General features: G+C 37.8%; 1 protein-coding gene across 3 annotated transcripts in view; it reads left to right on the top strand.

The window, feature by feature from the left end:
• Positions 1-660: 660 nt before the first annotated feature.
• Positions 661-17481, top strand: part of LOC127809775 (uncharacterized) — a 90109-nt gene continuing 73288 nt past the window's right edge. The window contains exons 1-4 of one of the 3 annotated variants that reach the window (XM_052348840.1): positions 661-1047; positions 2804-3025; positions 14689-14784; positions 17314-17366. In XM_052348840.1, the coding sequence (XP_052204800.1) occupies positions 898-1047; positions 2804-3025; positions 14689-14784; positions 17314-17366 (521 nt within the window). In that variant the 5' untranslated portion in view covers positions 661-897. The remainder of the gene's footprint in view (positions 1048-2803; positions 3026-14688; positions 14785-17313; positions 17367-17481) is intronic. The other 2 variants (XM_052348838.1, XM_052348839.1) reach the window with 2 other exon arrangements.

The raw sequence follows: 17481 nt of genomic DNA, 5'->3' as shown, positions 1-17481 counted from the left end.
TTTTATGTCCAGTTTTATACATAGATATAACAATATGAAATACAAAACTACAAGTCACATGAACAAGCTAAACTTAATTTCAAAGACTATTGATGTAGATGTTATGGATGAAAGTTTTATAATATAAAATTTTATTTTTAGATCATTTGTTAATATTTTAAGTGTAGTTGAACTTGACGAAAATGAATTATTTGGAAAATATAAAGTTGATTATACAATTATTTAAGCATTTATAACTATTATTTTTTTTTTCAATTTTATTAAAAGTATAATTAGAGAGGTTGTTGGTAAAGACAATGTTAAATGTCAAGAATTTTATGGAAGGATAAGCGAGAAAATGTGATAACCTATTTATTGTGTTAATTATTCTTTAACATATTAAATTATGATATATTGAATTAAGGGTATTCTCTATTAACACATTAAACGGTAGATAATTAGTTAAACTTGAATTTTGATAAAGACTAAGTATTAAAAGAAAAAAATTATAATTATTGATGTTAGAGTTATTTAAAATAATGAGTTTAATTTTTTATATTTAAATTTATAAATTTATTTTGACCACCCCGCACGGATTTACACACTAGTTAAAATTAAAGAGAGTAAACAAAGAGTAAAAAGATGAAATAGAGCAAGAGCCTGTTGGGCTCTCGGGTTGCCCCTCCAAGCTTTTTACCTTGAATTAAGAGTTTCCAGCCCACCCGGTTCCACTTGGACAAGAGATGCTCTCTCATGGTTCCTGTCGTCTTCGTCTTCTTCCTCTTCTTCCTTCGCACAGTCACCACGAGAATTAAATACAGTTTCTGAATCTCTGTGTGTGTGTGTGTTTTCGTTGTTTATTCCATCTAAAATAGGTGTATATTATATAAGCCCTAGAAGGATACACATGTACTAACAATGGCGTCGTGGTTGAGATCTGTGGTGAGCAAAGCGGTGGAGGTTGGGAACAACAGCAACCTCACTCGCGTCATGAACTACGCCGACTCCGTCGTCCATCACGCTGGCCAAGCAGTCTCCGAGGGCGCCAAAATGTTCCAAGATCACATGGTCAGTCAATCTCCCTCTTAATTTTTCATTCCAATTACGTTCTCTTCTTATCATCAAAATTTGCCTTGTTTTGTTGCTCATTTCTTGGATGTTCTGCCAGTTTCAGCTGCAAAATTGGGGTTTTGTACTGCGGCTATCATATAAAAGAAGCTCAGATGTTATGTGTAATGTGTGTCGTTGAAAAATTAGTTAGATGATTTGGACGAATTGACAAGTGGTAGAAATATAGATTAAGTCTATGGTGAGAGCTAAAGAGTATACGCAGATAATTTCTGGGGACATTTCCCGTTATTCCAGTTGGTGTGGGACTTAAAGAGTAGGCGCTGTGAAGAAGAATCAATGTGAAAAAAGAGAAATCAGAGATAAAGAATTTGGATTCAAGAAAGATTGAGAAGAGGATTGAAAAGGGAAACAGAGCTCATTGTATTCTCTTCAGTGTATTACAGCTGATACATAAAAGTGTTTATATACAAAAGAGACACATGCTAACTAACTCAAAAATCAACTAGATTCCCTTTATTAATCTCTGCCGTTCAATGATCAACTAACATTTGTTAATAAGATGCCACGTGAGTAGGAAACTAAATAACTCAAAATGTTTACTAACAGACTGTTGGACTTTCAGCTAACAGCCTCATGTGATTGCTCTGTGACTGTACTGAGCTCCTCTCTTCAAGAGGCACAAGCTGAGCTGGTTCTGAAGTTAATTCTCTCACTTGTGCTTTTTCTTATTTTCCTTTCTGAAGTTCAGTTGCCCAAACATGACTTCAGGTTGAACTTCAAGTCAATATATGAAAGATTGACTTAAAAAGACTTGATGCTGATGTAGTTGGAGTCTGATGATGTAAACTAAACTTAATAACGGCTGTCTCGGGATCTGTGACAGAATCTTATGTTTGGGATTCCTGCAAAAAACCACAATGGCTGCCCATGGGTGTGCCTGAGAAACCTCTCCAATACTTAAGTTAGAAATACTGCTTGTATTCTGATTGTGTTCATGTTATTCTCATACCTGGGCTTTTTTTTTCCTTGCTAACCCTCATACCTGGGCTTTTGTTCTTGCTGGAATATAATTTTCACATTTAATGAGTTGGGTGGTTATGCAGAGAAGTGAAAACAGTTATTACTGGTTGAGGTTGGTGATGAGTATGCTTGTGGGGCTCCGGCTGATTCTGTGTGATTAGAGGCACTCAACCCCCATTTAACTAAGGCACCATGTGTGGACGTGTTGTTGGTTCACAATTCCTGCCTGTATTATGATGTTTTGATGAATAAATTAAAAACAACCTGACCGACATATTATGTTTAAAAAATCTAATTTTGGGGGGAATTCCATGTTAAATACGGAAGAAACAAGGTGGTTTATGAGTTTTAGGGGAATTTATCCCTCTTTGCATAGCAAGGGTAAGGTAGCGTAAAAAAGGGATCTTCCTCCTGCCCTTGCGTAGTTGGCAGCCTTGTGCACTGAGCACAACCTTATTTAATGTGATTATGAAGAATCTAATAGAGGGATTGTATTAGCTTTTACATCTGGGACATTAACTCATGTTTCTTTCTAAGAAGAGGACGAAAAACTTCTTTTGTTCATTTACTTTTCAAATAGAGGAAAAAGAAGAAAAAAGAGAAAATGAGACTTCATTTGACTTTCTGTTTGAATTATAACTTGGTCTTATTGAATGTACTATGGTATCTCTTCTTTACATTCTTATGGAGCTCAATTTTTGGTTTGATAAGTTTAAGTTGCATTCATATCCAGGGAGCTCAGAGTGTCAAAAGCTTTAGGCTGACTGTTAAAAGACTAGAAGAAGCTTCTGTTTCTTGTAGGGGTCCAGAGAGACTTCAGCTGATGAAAAGATGGTTGGCAGCTCTTAAAGAAATTGAAAAATTATCTATGGCCTTGTTGGAGGATAAAGAAAAAAATGGTCATCAGAATCATCCTTCAGAAGAACTAAAGGATGGCCTGAAAAAAATTTCTCTGGTGAGTAGAATCATATTATTACATTGGCTTTTCGTTTTGTTTGAATTGTATTTTCAATATTGATACTTGTTGGGCCATGCTTTTTTGACTTATATCGAATTTCAGTTTCATAGTTTCAAAAATTTATTGGAGGCACTAAGTTATTCATGAAAGTTGTATTGGTAGTAATGATACAACAACAACAACCACAACATATCCAGCCTTTATCCCACTATGTGGGGTCGACTACATGAATTCTAGACTTCCATGTATTTCTGTCTTTTGTCATATTCTCATTTAGATCCATATATTTCATATCAAATTTTAATGTCTCTCCCAAAGTCTTCTTGGGTCTACCTCTACCTCTTTTTGTAACTAATTGTTCCATTTTATCAACTCTCCTCACATGAGCGTCTCTTAGTCTCCTTCTCACATGACCAAACCATCTTAGTCTAGTCTCTCTCATCTTTTCCTCGATTGGCACTACTCCTACCTTATTACGAATAACTTCATTTCTAATTTTATCCTTTCTTGTATGTCCGCACATTCATCTTAACATCCTCATCTCTGCTACACTTGTCTTTTGCTCATGCTGGTATTTGACTGCCCAACATTCTGAGCCATACAGCAAGACTGGTCTTATAGCTGTCCTATAAAATTTTCCTTTCAATTTTAATGGGATTTTACCATCACATAACACCCCCGATGCATTTCTCCATTTTAGCCAACCTGCCTTAATTCTATGTGTGACATCCTCATGGATTTCTCCATCTTTTTGAATCACTGATCCCAAATATCGAAAATGGTCTTTTCTTTGTAAGATTTGGTCTTCTAATTTTATTATAACATCATCCACTCTTGCATTTTTACTAAATTTGCATTCCATATATTTTGTTTTCTTTCTACTTAATTTAAATCCCTTAGATTCTAAATTGTTTCTCCACAACTCAAGTTTAGTGTTCACTCCTTCTTTTGTTTCATCCACCAACACTATGTCGTCTGCAAATAGTATACACCATGGCACATCTGTCTGAATATCTTTAGTGAGTTCATCCATTACTAGGGCAAATAAGTATGGACTTAGTGCAGAACCTTGATGCAGTCCTATTGTAGTTGTAAATTGTTCAGTATCCCCTCCGCATGTTCTGACCTTTGTCTCTACACCATGATACATGTCCTTAAGGGCTTGTATATAGGCTATTTTGACTCATTTCTTCTCTAAAACCCTCCATAATACTTCTCTAGGGACCCTATCATAGGCCTTTTCTAGATCTATAAACACCATATGTAGGTTCTTCTGATAATCTCGATACCTTTCCATTAGACGCCTCAGTAAATATATAGCTTCCATTGTTGACCTACCAAGCATGAAACCAAACTGATTTTTTGACACCTTTGTTTCCTTTCTGAGCCTCTGCTCTATTACTCTCTCCCAGAGTTTCATGGTATGACTCATTAACTTAATTCCTCTATAATTTTCACAGTTTTGAACATCTCCTTTGTTCTTGTATATAGGAACCAAAGTACTCTTCCTCCACTCATCTGGCATCTTTTTTGATTTAAGGATGGCGTTAAATAGTTGCGTTAGCTAGGAGATGCCCTCTTCTCCCATGCATTTCCATGCTTCTATTGGTATATTATCTGGTCCCACTGCCTTATGATTTTTCATCTTTTTTAATGCTTGCCTTATTTCATTTGAATTTATGCGTCGATAGAATGTGTAGCTTACATTCCCTTCGGAGTTACTAAGATGTCCCAACCTAACTCTTGTGTCACCACCATCATTGAATAATTTTGTGAAATACTCCTTCCATCTCTCCTTAATTGTTCCCTCATTTACTAAAACATTTTGATTGTCATCTTTTATGCATTTCACTTGATTTAAATCTCGTGTTTTTCTTTCTCTTGCTTTAGCTAATTTATATATATCCCTTTCTCCATCTTTTGTATCAAGTCGTTTATATAGGTTCTCATATGCTTTTGACCTTGCTTCACTAACAGTTTTTTTTGCTGCCTTTTTTGCTTCTTTATAATTTTTTTGATTTTCTTCATTGTTGCATTGATATACCGCCTTATAGCAAATTTTCTTATTTTTAATTTTCAATTGTACCTCTTCATTCCACTACCAAGACTCCTTAAGGTTAGGGGCTCTACCATTTGTCTCTCCAAGGACTACCTTTGCCGTGCTTCTCAGAGCATTAGCCATTTCTTTCCACATTTGGTTTGTTTGTCTTTCTCCATTCCATTCCCTTCTACCCTTTAATTTTTCTTTGAAGATTAGTTGTTTCTCCCCTTTTAAATTCCACCACTTGATTCTTGGATTTTGTTTTATGTGATTTTTTCTCTTCCAATTTCTTACTTGGACGTCAAGTACTAGAAGTCTATGTTGAGTAGTCAAATACTCTCCCGGTATCACCTTACAATTCTTACAACATAACCGATCCTCTTGTCTCATGAGGAAGTAATCTATTTGGGTGCTTGAGGTGATATTTTTATATGTGACTAAGTGTTCGTCCCGTTTTTTGAACCTAGTATTGGTTATAATGAGTCCATATGCCATAGCAAAATCTAGGATAGATTTACCCTCATTATTAATTTCCCCGAATCCATACCCTCCGTGTACCTCTCTATATCCGTTTCCGTCTCTACCCACATGCCCATTTAAGTCACCTCCTATAATCACTTTCTCTCCTCTTGGTATCATTTGTATGAGTCCCTCTAGGTCCTCCCAGAATTTTGCTTTTATCTCATCACCTAACCCCGCTTGTGGTGCATATGTACTAAAGATATTCATAGTCATTCTTCCTAGACTAATCTTCACCATAATAATCCTATCCCCTATTCTCTTTACATCCACTACCTCATCTATTAAGCTTTTATCCATAATAATCCCCACTCCATTTTTCGCTCGATCAGTTCCTGTGTACCATATTTTATATCCAGTTTCTGATAAAGTTTTTGCTTTTTTCCCTACCCATCTCGTCTCTTGAAGGCACATAATATTAATTTTTCTCGTAATCATCACATCCACCACTTTCATAGTTTTGCCTGTTAATGTTCCTATGTTCCATGACCCAATCCTTAATCTATGATTTTGTTTTTGGCCTTGACTTTGGATTTGATTTTGTTTTTGGCCTTGACTTTGAATTTGATTTTGTTTTTGATTTTGATTTTGGTTTTGGTTTTGGTTTTGATTTTGGTTTTGATTTTGATTTTGATTTTGATTTTGGACTAGCTTCTTTACCCACATCCGTCCAAGCAAATGCGGGAACCCTTGCTCATTTATCACTACATCCGGGCGCCGATGCAGCGGCCCTAGCTCACTTGTCACTACACAGGGGCAGTGTAGCGCGTCGCTATGAAGGGTTACGCCCACGCCCAAACAATTTTTCATAATTTGTCTAGAGTTCATGTTTTGGATCCGACTAAGTTTTACGTTGGCTGTCGGCTACCTAACACAACCCTCCTCCTTTATTTGGGCTTGGGACCAGCAGTGGATAACCTCCCCATGCGGAGTTTATTGGTAGTAATGATATTGTGATATTTTATTTCCTGGGAAGTTTGTATATAAAGATAAACTTATAGCTGTGTTGGTGGAATCTTTTGTTTCATGCCGTTATGTGGAGGGATAGTAGACCCTATACTTTTGTCAGATCCTAAGATCTGACAGTGGCTAATTTGAGTAGAACTTGAGAATTAGAGAGAAAATGGAGGGAGAGTTAGATTGAATAGGGAGAACAACAAGAATTGGGGAAGAACAGAGGGTTCGAGAGAGAGGGAGGGAACAGAAAAGTAGAGGGAAAAGATTCAATATCATTCACAATGAATCCCCATGAACAAGTGGCCTTTTATAGGCATAGGCGCGCTGCTCTTCAGTTATTGAAGCACAAAAGAATATAGCAGCAGCCATGTACACCTAACAGAATTACAAACAATATAAGTAGCTCAATTACAACATTACCCCTCTATTGTCCTTAGGGTTGTGACAATTCCCCCCTCTTAAAAGATTTCTTGTCCCCAAGAAATCACAACAGCTGAACTACCCTAGGGAGCTGTTTAAGTAGATCAGGAAGATACTCCCAAGTGGTATGGTCAGGATGCAAGTGAGACCACTGCACAAGGACTTGTGTTAGAGGCACTGATCTTTGGTTGATAACTCTCTTTTCCAGCACTGCCAATGGTTCAACATCTTCCGCCAAGTCCTCAGCTGGTGGGGGTAAATCAGGACTGGTGATATCCGTAGGGCCAACAGATCTCTTTAGCAAAAAAACATGAAAAACTGGGTGAATCTGCACATTTGGGGGTAGCTTCAGACGGTAGGCCACCTTTCCCACCTTAGCCTCTACTAGAAAAGGCCCAAAGTACTTAGGGATCAACTTAGATGCAGGGAAAGGTGAGAATGCATGCTGCTGAAATCGCTTCACCCTTCACCCTTAAATACACCATGTCTCCTACCTCAAACATCCTCTCACTTCTCCTCCTGTTGGCAATTTGTTTCATCTGATTTTGTGCCACTGCCAACTCGTTTTTTTATCACTTGCAACACCTCTTGCTGCTGCTACAAATAATAGTCCACCGCCTCTTCAGTATTAGGAGATTGTATTACAGCAGGTAGCAGTGGGGGTTTGTACCCAAATAAGGCTTCAAAGGGAGCTCTCTTGAGTGAACTGTGGAAGCTCGAGTTATGCCACCATTGAGCAAGGGACAACCACTTGTTCCAGCTCTTAGGCTTGGAAAAACAATGCACCGGAGGTAGTTTTCCATGCACCGATTGACCCTCTTTGTCTGTCCATCAGTTTGAGAGTAATAGGCTGTTGACATGTGTAGCTTCACCCCTAAATTCTGGAACAACTCATGCCAAAAGGTGCTGGTGAAGATCTTGTCCCTATCTGAAACTATGGATAGTGGAAGCCCGTGGATTTTAACAACAGAATCCAGCAATAGACGTGCCACTTCTTGAGCTGTAAAAGGGTGGGCCAGACTCAAGAAGTGTGTAAATTTAGTCAATCTATCCACCACCAAAATAGCATCCCTCCCTTCGGACTTGGGCAATCCTTCCACTGAATCCATGGAGATTTGTTCCCAGGCCTGCCTCGGAATGGCTAATGGCTGTAGTAGATTAGGATAGGCAGCCTGATCATGCTTGCGGCATTGGCATACTGCACTGGCCAAGACAAAGGCAGTCACATCCTTCTTAAGTCCTTGCCAAAAAAACAATTGCTTCACCTTGTGATAGGTGACCCTTAACCCCAAATGTCCCCCCAAGGGACAGGTGTGCAAGGACTGCAAGATCTGCTCCTTCGACTGGTCATCATCCCCTACTGCCAACCTCCCTTCAAATCTCAGTAATCCTGCTGAAAGAGAGTACCCTGGTTTACTTGCGGGCTGAATGGCTAGCTGTGACACAAGGGTCTTAGCCCATTCTGATTTTTCATAGCTAGCTGAAATCTCCCTTACCCAATCAGGGACTATAGCAGAAATGGCTTGACAGCTGCCTGTTTCTTCCCTTCTTGATAAAGCATCTGCCACTACATTCTCCTTACCTTTCCTATATTGAATCACGTAATCCAACCCCAACAATTTGTGACTCCTTTTTTTCTGCAGCTGTGTTTGTAATCATTGCTGTAACAAAAATTTAAGGCTCTCATGATCTGTTCTTATCACAAACTGATTCCCTTCCAAGTAATGCCTCCACTTATCCACTGCTAACAATATTGCTATCAGCTCCTTACCGTATATGCTTAGTCCCAGATGCTTTGGGGCTAAAGCTTTACTAATGTACGCCAAGGATAAATGGCATTGAGAAATCAGGTAAGGCCAATACAGGTGTCCTAGTCATGGCTCCTTTCAATGCTTCCTCAGCACTCGGTTTCCATTGGAAGCTGTCCTCCTTAAGCAACTCAGATTCCATAATTTTGGATGAACCTTCTATAATAGCCTGTAAGGCTTAGAAACTCCTTCACAGTCTTTGGCCTTGGCCAATCAACCATGGCAGCAATCTTTTTAGGATCAGTTTGCACTCCCTCCCCTGATATAATGTGGCCGAGATATTCCACCTGTTTCTTAGCAAAAGTACACTTGGGATAACTTTACATACAATTGATTGGATCTAATGATTTTAAATGCTGTCCTCAAATGGTCAGGATGTTGTTCAAATGCAGGGCTGTAAATGAGGATATCATCGAAAAAGAAGGATGAATTTCCTCAAGTAGGGGCTGAATATATGGTTCATTAGAGATTGGAAAGTTGCAGGAGTGTTGGTCAAACCAAAGGGCATGATAGTGAATTCATAAAGCCCTTAGTGAGTTCTGAAAGCTGTTTTGGAAATATCAATAGGGTTCATCCTAATTTGGTGATACTCTGCCCTTAGGTCTAGTTTTGAGAAAACAGTGGCTGAAGTTAGTTCATCAAGAAGGTCCTCAATGGTGGGAATTGGGAATTTGTTCTTTATGGTGATGGCATTCAACTGACCGTAATCCACACAAAAACGCCAAGTTCCATTCTTTTTCTTAACTAGTAAAACAGGAGAAGCAAAGGGGCTTTGGCTCGGCTGGATAATTGATTTGGTTAACATTTCTTTGACTAACTTTTCTATCTCAGCTTTTTGAGTAGGTGGATACCTGTAAGACCTAATGTTTAGAGGTTCAGAATTTGGCTTTAGGTGAATAGAGTGATCAAAAAATCGGTTAGGGGGTAAGGTGGTGGGCTTAGCATATATATCCTCAAATTCAATCAAGAGTAAATGCAAAGGGTCCTGAGAATATACCTCTGTAAGAGTGTAAAGTAGAACCAGCTGCAGGTATAAGATGTTCACCAGCCTCTACTTTTTCCTTGCTGTCACCCTCCAACTCAACAGCATATATAGAGTACAATTGAGCCCCTGAAGCGCCCTCTTGCTGGAGCATTTTCTGCATCTTCTTACCTGTAATTAATTTACATTCTCCAGTCTCTAAGCTCCCTGTCAGGGTCAATTTCTTCCCCTCCATTTCAAATGTTACCTCTAGTTTGTTGAAATCAAACACTAGAGTGTTGACCATTTTTATCCAGTCCACCCCGAGGACTATATCACACCCTCCCAATTTCAGTATTCTGAGGTCTGCTGTGAACTCCCACCCTTGCATCTTCCATTGAAAGTTTTGACACTTATATCTACTGATCATCTTGCTGCCATTGGCTACTGTAACTGATAAGGGGAATGTGGCCAATGTGGGACATTGCAGTTCCATGGCAGTGGCTTCATCCAAGAAGCTGTGGGTGCTGCCACTGTTCATCAAAATCATCTATCTCCTCTTCCCGTAATTCCCCTTTACCTTAATTATCTTCCCCAATGGACAGCCTTGCAAGGCATGCAGGGAGATTTCTCCATCTTCCTCCCCTGCTGTTCCTTACTTTACATTTTCTATTTCGCCAGCAACTTCTTCTTCTCCTTCCACTTCTTCTTCTAACCCCTCCATTTGCAACAGCTGCTTCTTACATTGATGACCGGGGCTGTATTTTTCCCCACACCTAAAGCATAGCCCTAGCTGCCTTTTCTGCTCCATTGATAGGGGTTTAACCGGGGCTGGACTTGGTAAGGGCCTTAAGAATTAAGGTCCCTCTCTGAACTATGGGGTTGGCAGCTTCTAAACTACCTCAAATCGACTGGCTGCTCACAGGATATGCTTTCAGCTGCAGCTTGTGTTTCCTAAATATAGCCTCTAGTGCCAGCTCTTGCAACCTAGCCTTCTCTGTAGCTTGTTTTACAGTAATAGGGTGCATCATCTTCCCCATAGGCCGTAATCCCTCATTCAACCCGCTAATGAAACTCGATACAAAATAATTGTCAATCAGTGTTGGATGGGAATTTAGCATGAGTGATTTCAATTACTCAAACCACACTTGATACTCCATTACAAAACCTTGTTTCAGTTTATTAAATTCTTCAATAACATCTACCATGGATCTTTCTCCAAATCGCTCACAAAAATCCTCCGCAAACAGCAAACTCCTTCCACCTGCATACATTCCTCATCTGACTCCATCCTTGGAACAAGGCGTTAGCTATATCATTAAGATATGCTGTCACCAAATTCACCCTCTAGTTCTTAGCCACCTGATAGCGGTGGACGAATCCACCATCAAGGCTTGTCCCCTTCAAAGATCGGGATCTCTAACCTAGGCATAGGGATATGAGGATGAGCAACGTAATTGCCCCTTACCTGGACCTCCAGTTGAAATTTTGCCTGATCATCCATTGTCGGTAAATCCTGAGCATGCGACATAATCCCATCTCTTGTAGTGGCTTTAGGGGGTAGTGTTCTAAAATGTGCTAGGCGCTAGTCAGGCACCAGACTAGGGCCTAACGCCTAGGCCGCTTAGGTGGGGACTAGGAAAATTGCTGTTTTTTTTAATAATTTTTTGATGTAATTTGATGTTATTGTCAAATAAATTAAAGTTGGAAAGATAAGTGAAATAATGAAATTAAGCATGAGAAAACAAATTGTTGGATTAGTTCTAGGTTCAAGAAGGCAGAAGCAACAATAATGCAACATAAACCATATTCGAAGAATCTAACTATCTAATTGGACTTCTTCCTCTCTATATTCTTCCAACACACGATCTTCATCGGACTCAAAATCAAATTCATTGATTTCTTGCTCATCTTCTTCTTCTGATTAAAAATCATCTTCGTGAAGCTCTCTAACCCTAGAACTTCTTCGAGATTGAAGCATCTTGTCTATTTCGGATGCTTCACCAACCACTTTTCAAGTAAGCCCCGTATTAGGCTCAACTTCTTTATCATCTTCTCCATCCTTGTGCATTACTACCATCACTAGCAAGTAGCACATCAACATTCCATTCCTTCTCCCTTTTTTTGCTTGTTCATCAATTTCGCATTAAATTGGACGTCTAGTCTATTTCTTTTCTTCGTATGTATCTACATAAATAAAATAAAAACAATATCAATATAAATGATAAGTGGATAAGGATAACTAATTGATATTAAATAAATATAATTCATAGAGATAATGAAATTAAAATATTAAAAATGTTTTAAAATATACACTAACCCCTTCAAAAGTGCTCCAATTTCTTTCACAACCAGATGAACTAGTGGTTAACGAGAGGATCCTTCTCACCATTCGTTACAAGTTTGGAGTTTGATTTCCATAAGTCATCCACCATGTAACTACATAGGTCAAACAATTATAAAGTAAATAAATTTATACACTAATACACAATAGAAAGAATTAAAAAAAAATTATACTTGGGTTATAATTGTCATCATTTTTTGCACACCCTTGAGTTGCCCACAGTTTTCCAAAAGCTCCCTCTTTACGAGTATACTCTGGCAACTTAGCATTTATAACATGACCTTATAATTCACTATCATAAAACATCTCCACATAGTTAAAAAACTCATCCATCACTTCATGATCAAGTTGTATATCCAACAACAACAACATATCCAGCCGTTATCCTATTATGTGGAGTTGGCTACATGAATTCTAGACTTTTATGTGGGTTACATCCCAATAGATAGTTTGTCTAGAATTCATATTTGGATCCGACTAGGTTTTACGCTAGCTGTCGGCTACCTAACGCAACCCTCCTCCTTTATCCGGGCTTGGGACCGGCAGTGGATAACATCTTTTGGCGGAGTAATGATGAAATGAAGTTTCAACACCATCTTCATATGGAGAAGTTTCATGAGATGGTGGTAAATGAAGATAATTGATATAGTTGTGTTCCATCACTTAGTTGACATGGTGAAACCAACAAGTACAATATGGAAACACATAAAATATCTCTACACAGTTAAAAAACCCATCCATCACTTAGTTGATCAAGTTGTATATCTATATCCTTGAAAAAGTAATAGGGATTCAAAAGGTAAGCTACAAAATGCAATGGAAAATCTAGCTTATCTTTTACCCTTGCTTCAATAATCTCCATAACATACTGGTAGTTCTTCTCAAGATTATTTAGGGCCTCCTTAATATGTTCCTTTACTTGCTTAATCTCTCCACAAAAAAAGCCGATGTCACAGCCAAGGGGGTAATATTGTAATTAGTCATTCGGTTAGTTGAGGTAGTTACTCGGTTGTATGGACTATTGGATGTAGAGAATTAAAGCTAAGTGCACATGGCCACTTGGCTGTTCTAGAAGATGTACTAACCGCCTCCCATATAAATAAGAAGATTGCCACGAGGATGGGGATCATGTGAGAATACTACATTGATCTTTTCCTTCATTTTCTCTCAAATTCTATCTCTCTCTCTTTCTTCATTTCTCTATTTTTCCCTCCCTCTTTTCTCGTTTCCTTCTTTCCCACCTACTCTGTCTTCTCCAAATTATGGGAAGGCCTCTAGTTAGATCGAGAATCTGACAATTGGTATCAGAGCCAATGACTTGAGCGTTGAGGATGGCAGACAGAACTAGGGCGAAACAAACGGAATCCAGATTGGATGCCATGGAGGGGGGAATGCGACAGTATCGAGAGCAGGTGGAGGACTGTCTGGATCTATTGGAGTTGGGCATTAGGAACACGTAGGAAGAGATTAATCGGAGTCGATCAAAATATGCTACCAATTAGGATTGAACGGTGGATTGAGTAGTGAATGGGCTGCGGGAGGAGGTTGCGGGACTCAACTAACAACTTAACCATCAATTGAGTGCTGCTTTGAGCCTCTTTGCTCAACAACCGCATGCCATCCTACCCACGGATTTTCCTCCTAGAGTGTCATCAGCGCCAATCTTAATGACACCAAGGGAGAGACGGAGGTATAACGGTCAAGGGGAGACTGAAGAAGGAGTGGAGGCTGATCAACACAATTCAAACCGTGGAGTGGGAGGGAATCACTTCACGGTATCAAGACCAAGGATGGACATTCCCCCATTTGAAAGGGACAGGCCTCGGTGGTGAATCAGTTTTCATTTATCATTTTAATCATATCTTCTCCTCTTACAATGGGGTCTTTATATAGGCTTCATCTAACAAAATAACAGCATCCATGTGCTGTAACAGCATTACAAAATATCTCCTAACAACTTGCTAAGTCTATTACTATAATGACCTTCTACGGAATCTTGGGTCATGACACACCATCCATGTAATCTATGCTGATCTGACTTGTGGGTTCTGTCATTAGATTCTAGCCATAGGCTGACTTGTGTTGCCTCCCAGTCTGTATCTTTTGTCCTTTTTTCTTCTAATGCTGCAACTGCAATCATTATGCTTATTGAGCTCTTCATTATTTTCATTATGAACTTTTCCAAGGTAGGATTCATTCTTTCAAACTTTTGGAGAACTTGCTAGTCTGATTGATGATTAGTTTGTTATACTCATCGTCAGTTTGCTACTTTCTTTTGTTGAGCCATAATGTGTCTTTTAACATGTGAGTGCTAGCTGGTATTAGATTTTATTTTCTCTACACGCTTTGATTTACTACCATGTCATTTTGTTGGAAGAGGAAAATTGTTGATACCATATGTTCTGATCTCTTAGTGGAGCTTAGTTAAGAGTTTAGGGCTAGTAGCAAGATGGGCATCTCCATGGTATTTAAATACTTGCAGTTTGTTTGTAAATGATTTGTGCATGAAAGTTGGTTTGTGAAACTTAAAATATTGTTGCTTGTCATCCTTTGATCCAGTTTCGTTTTGTTTTTTTCTTCTTTTCTCTAACCCTTGCTTTTCATGGATAGATTTTGTATTATGACCCTGATACGGGGGGTGAACCAGCGAATTTTTTGGATGTTTTCCTACACAGCCAAGCCTTGGAGGGCATCATAATATCTATGGTGCGTGAAATTAGTTTTCTTTAGTTTTAATTGCTATTGGCTACTGTGATGCACAATATAGTTGCTCAAGTTTAGGATCTTTTTGGAATTGTCATCAATTTTCAAGTATTTTTTATAGTTTGCATTTTTAGTCTTGTGTTTATTTTTCATTTTCTATTTAAAGAAAAATGAAAATTGATCCTTCCATTTAATAGTCCTATTTGTTTACAAATAATCTGAAAACAAAAAGTTGAAATGTTAGTTGATGACTTCATCTATTTTCTAAAAAGAATTATTTATTTTACATAATGATCAAATATATGATAATTCGAGGGTGAGCCTTGGTAGCAATAATAAGATTGATCTTTTATGACAAAAATTTAACCGGTTCAAGTTGTGGAACAAATATGATCCTCCCTTGGTCCTTGTAAAGCAGGGAGGCTTGTTCATTGGGGATGCCCTTTTTAATGATTTTGAATATATGTTACACTTAGTATTTTTTAATAGAGAGAATTCCAAATGTACTAGTAACTAATTTTCAAAAAATGGGTATGAAGTAATGATTAGTTATAGTTTGAAAAGAAAAAAATATTAATCACAACCAAAGTTTAATTTTTCTTGAAATACAGAAGCTTGAATTATGCTTAGACATTTGTAGTACGAATGACTTAACAAAACTGTAACAAAAATTTAAAAATTAAGACATATATCTTATGATAATGTGATCATAAAGTCAAGTTCTGTACAACCTAGAAGCCTTAAAATATGCCATAATTATACATGCTATATAACTTAATTTGATTAACCATTTTGAAACTATGATAATTACAAGTACAATTAATGAAAACAGTACTGTTGAATACAACATGGCTGTTACATCTACAACATGTAAATAGGATAAAACTATGAACATTTCTCGTTGCTTATATGTTGGATGTGAGTATGCTCGTCAATCCATATGATTCCTCCTACATGGTTACTCTCACAAATACAACATGTCAAGCCCATATTCCACTATATGGGGTCAGCCATATGAATTTTTAGCGACCCAACCCTTTTTATTTATGGCATTATCTTCTATAAGGCCTTATCTTCTGGATGTGCAAACAACATACCTGGTTGGATGAAATTGTGATTGTCTTGCTCCCAATAAGATCTTTGCTTGTGGCAAACAAGTTCGACAAAGTTCTCGGTAACTACTTTCGGCTTACTTCTGACCTGTGAGTTTGTGACATCTTCTCAGTGAGCTTCTCGCTACCACCTCTACACTGTTTTGAAGATTCAAAACATTAATTGAAGCCATTCTAATCTCAAGGCAATAAGAGAGAAATAAGTGGGGGGGGGGGGGGGGGGGGGTAGGCTTTCTTATTTTCTTGATAAAGTTGGCTTTCTTTTTTGTTAAGATAGTGGGCTTTTCTTTTGGGCTCTTAAAGGCAAGTAGCGTAAACCAAAAAAAAAAATAAAAAAAAATTATATATTCTTTCTATAATTTAGATGAGAATATATGTAACTTTTTAAATTTTTAAAAAAAATATTAATTCAATATAATTTAAATTTTAAATATAAAATGAATTCATGTTTAAATTTACACATATGTAGTTATCAATTAATGGATCTTTGTAGAACTAAAAGATTAAAGATTTGTAGGTATAGGGGTAGGGTCATAAGATTTATTATTCTATATGTCATATCTCCATGACCGTGACCTATGTTTGGACACATATTCCGATATCCTAAAATTTGTGAAATTGACAAGTTTAACCTCTGGATGCATATCTGGTATCTATGTAACATAGCCGTTGAGTGGTAAGGTATTCTCCCGATATACTTTTCATTGCTTACAACATATGTGGTTCGTTTGTCTCATAAGAAAGTAGGCTATTTTGATAGTTGATAAGCTATTTAGATATGTGATGAAAGTGTTCACCTCATTTTTTAAGCTTAATGTTAGCTATGTTGACCGAACATGCTGTGGCAAAATCCAAAATAGCTTTATGTCGTTATTTCTTTCTCCAAATCCATAACCTCCACGTATATCTATATACACATTTCCTCTAGGCATTTCTTCTACCAAGCCCTCTAAATCTTCCCAAAATTTTGTCTTTATCTCCTCTCATAACCCAAGTTGTGGTGTATATGCATCAATAATATTCAGAGTTTCTTCTCCCTGAACAACTTTAGCTGCAACAATCCTATCTCCTATTCTCCTCACATCCACTACTGAACCCTTTAAAGTCCTATCAATAATGTTCTCTAATTTATTCTTGGACTCTTCACGTTGTTCTTCTTGTTTGTATATACACCTCAGGTGAATTTTAATTTATTGACTGGATTTTCCTTTGATAAATCAACTTATCTACTTTCCTCTAGCAGATGATGAAGAGTTGCAATTTTTTTTTTCTTTTTCTTGAGTTGGGACATTATACGTTCTTGTTGATTTTTCTTGAGCTGTCCAAATTATTTTTAGCATGTTATTGTGAATGACTTTATGCATAAATTGATTTCCTTCCTGATTATGGAAGTAACAATAAGTTCTATTCCATGGTTCAGATTCTTGCAGCCCCAAATGACCAGGAGGTTTCTCTGCTCCTGGAATTTTTCAGGTGAGTTTGTTCACTGGTTAATTTTGGTCAATGTGCACTCCCAGCTTATCCAAGTATGGATAAATTGCATTTTCTTTGTCAGGGGCCTGCTGCATTTTTGTTTATGGCAGTCAGT

This window comes from Diospyros lotus, chromosome 9, assembly GCF_014633365.1.
Source record: "Diospyros lotus cultivar Yz01 chromosome 9, ASM1463336v1, whole genome shotgun sequence".
In the NCBI taxonomy this organism is placed as follows: Eukaryota; Viridiplantae; Streptophyta; class Magnoliopsida; order Ericales; family Ebenaceae; genus Diospyros; species Diospyros lotus.
This window is presented reverse-complemented; position numbering and strand designations above follow the sequence as displayed.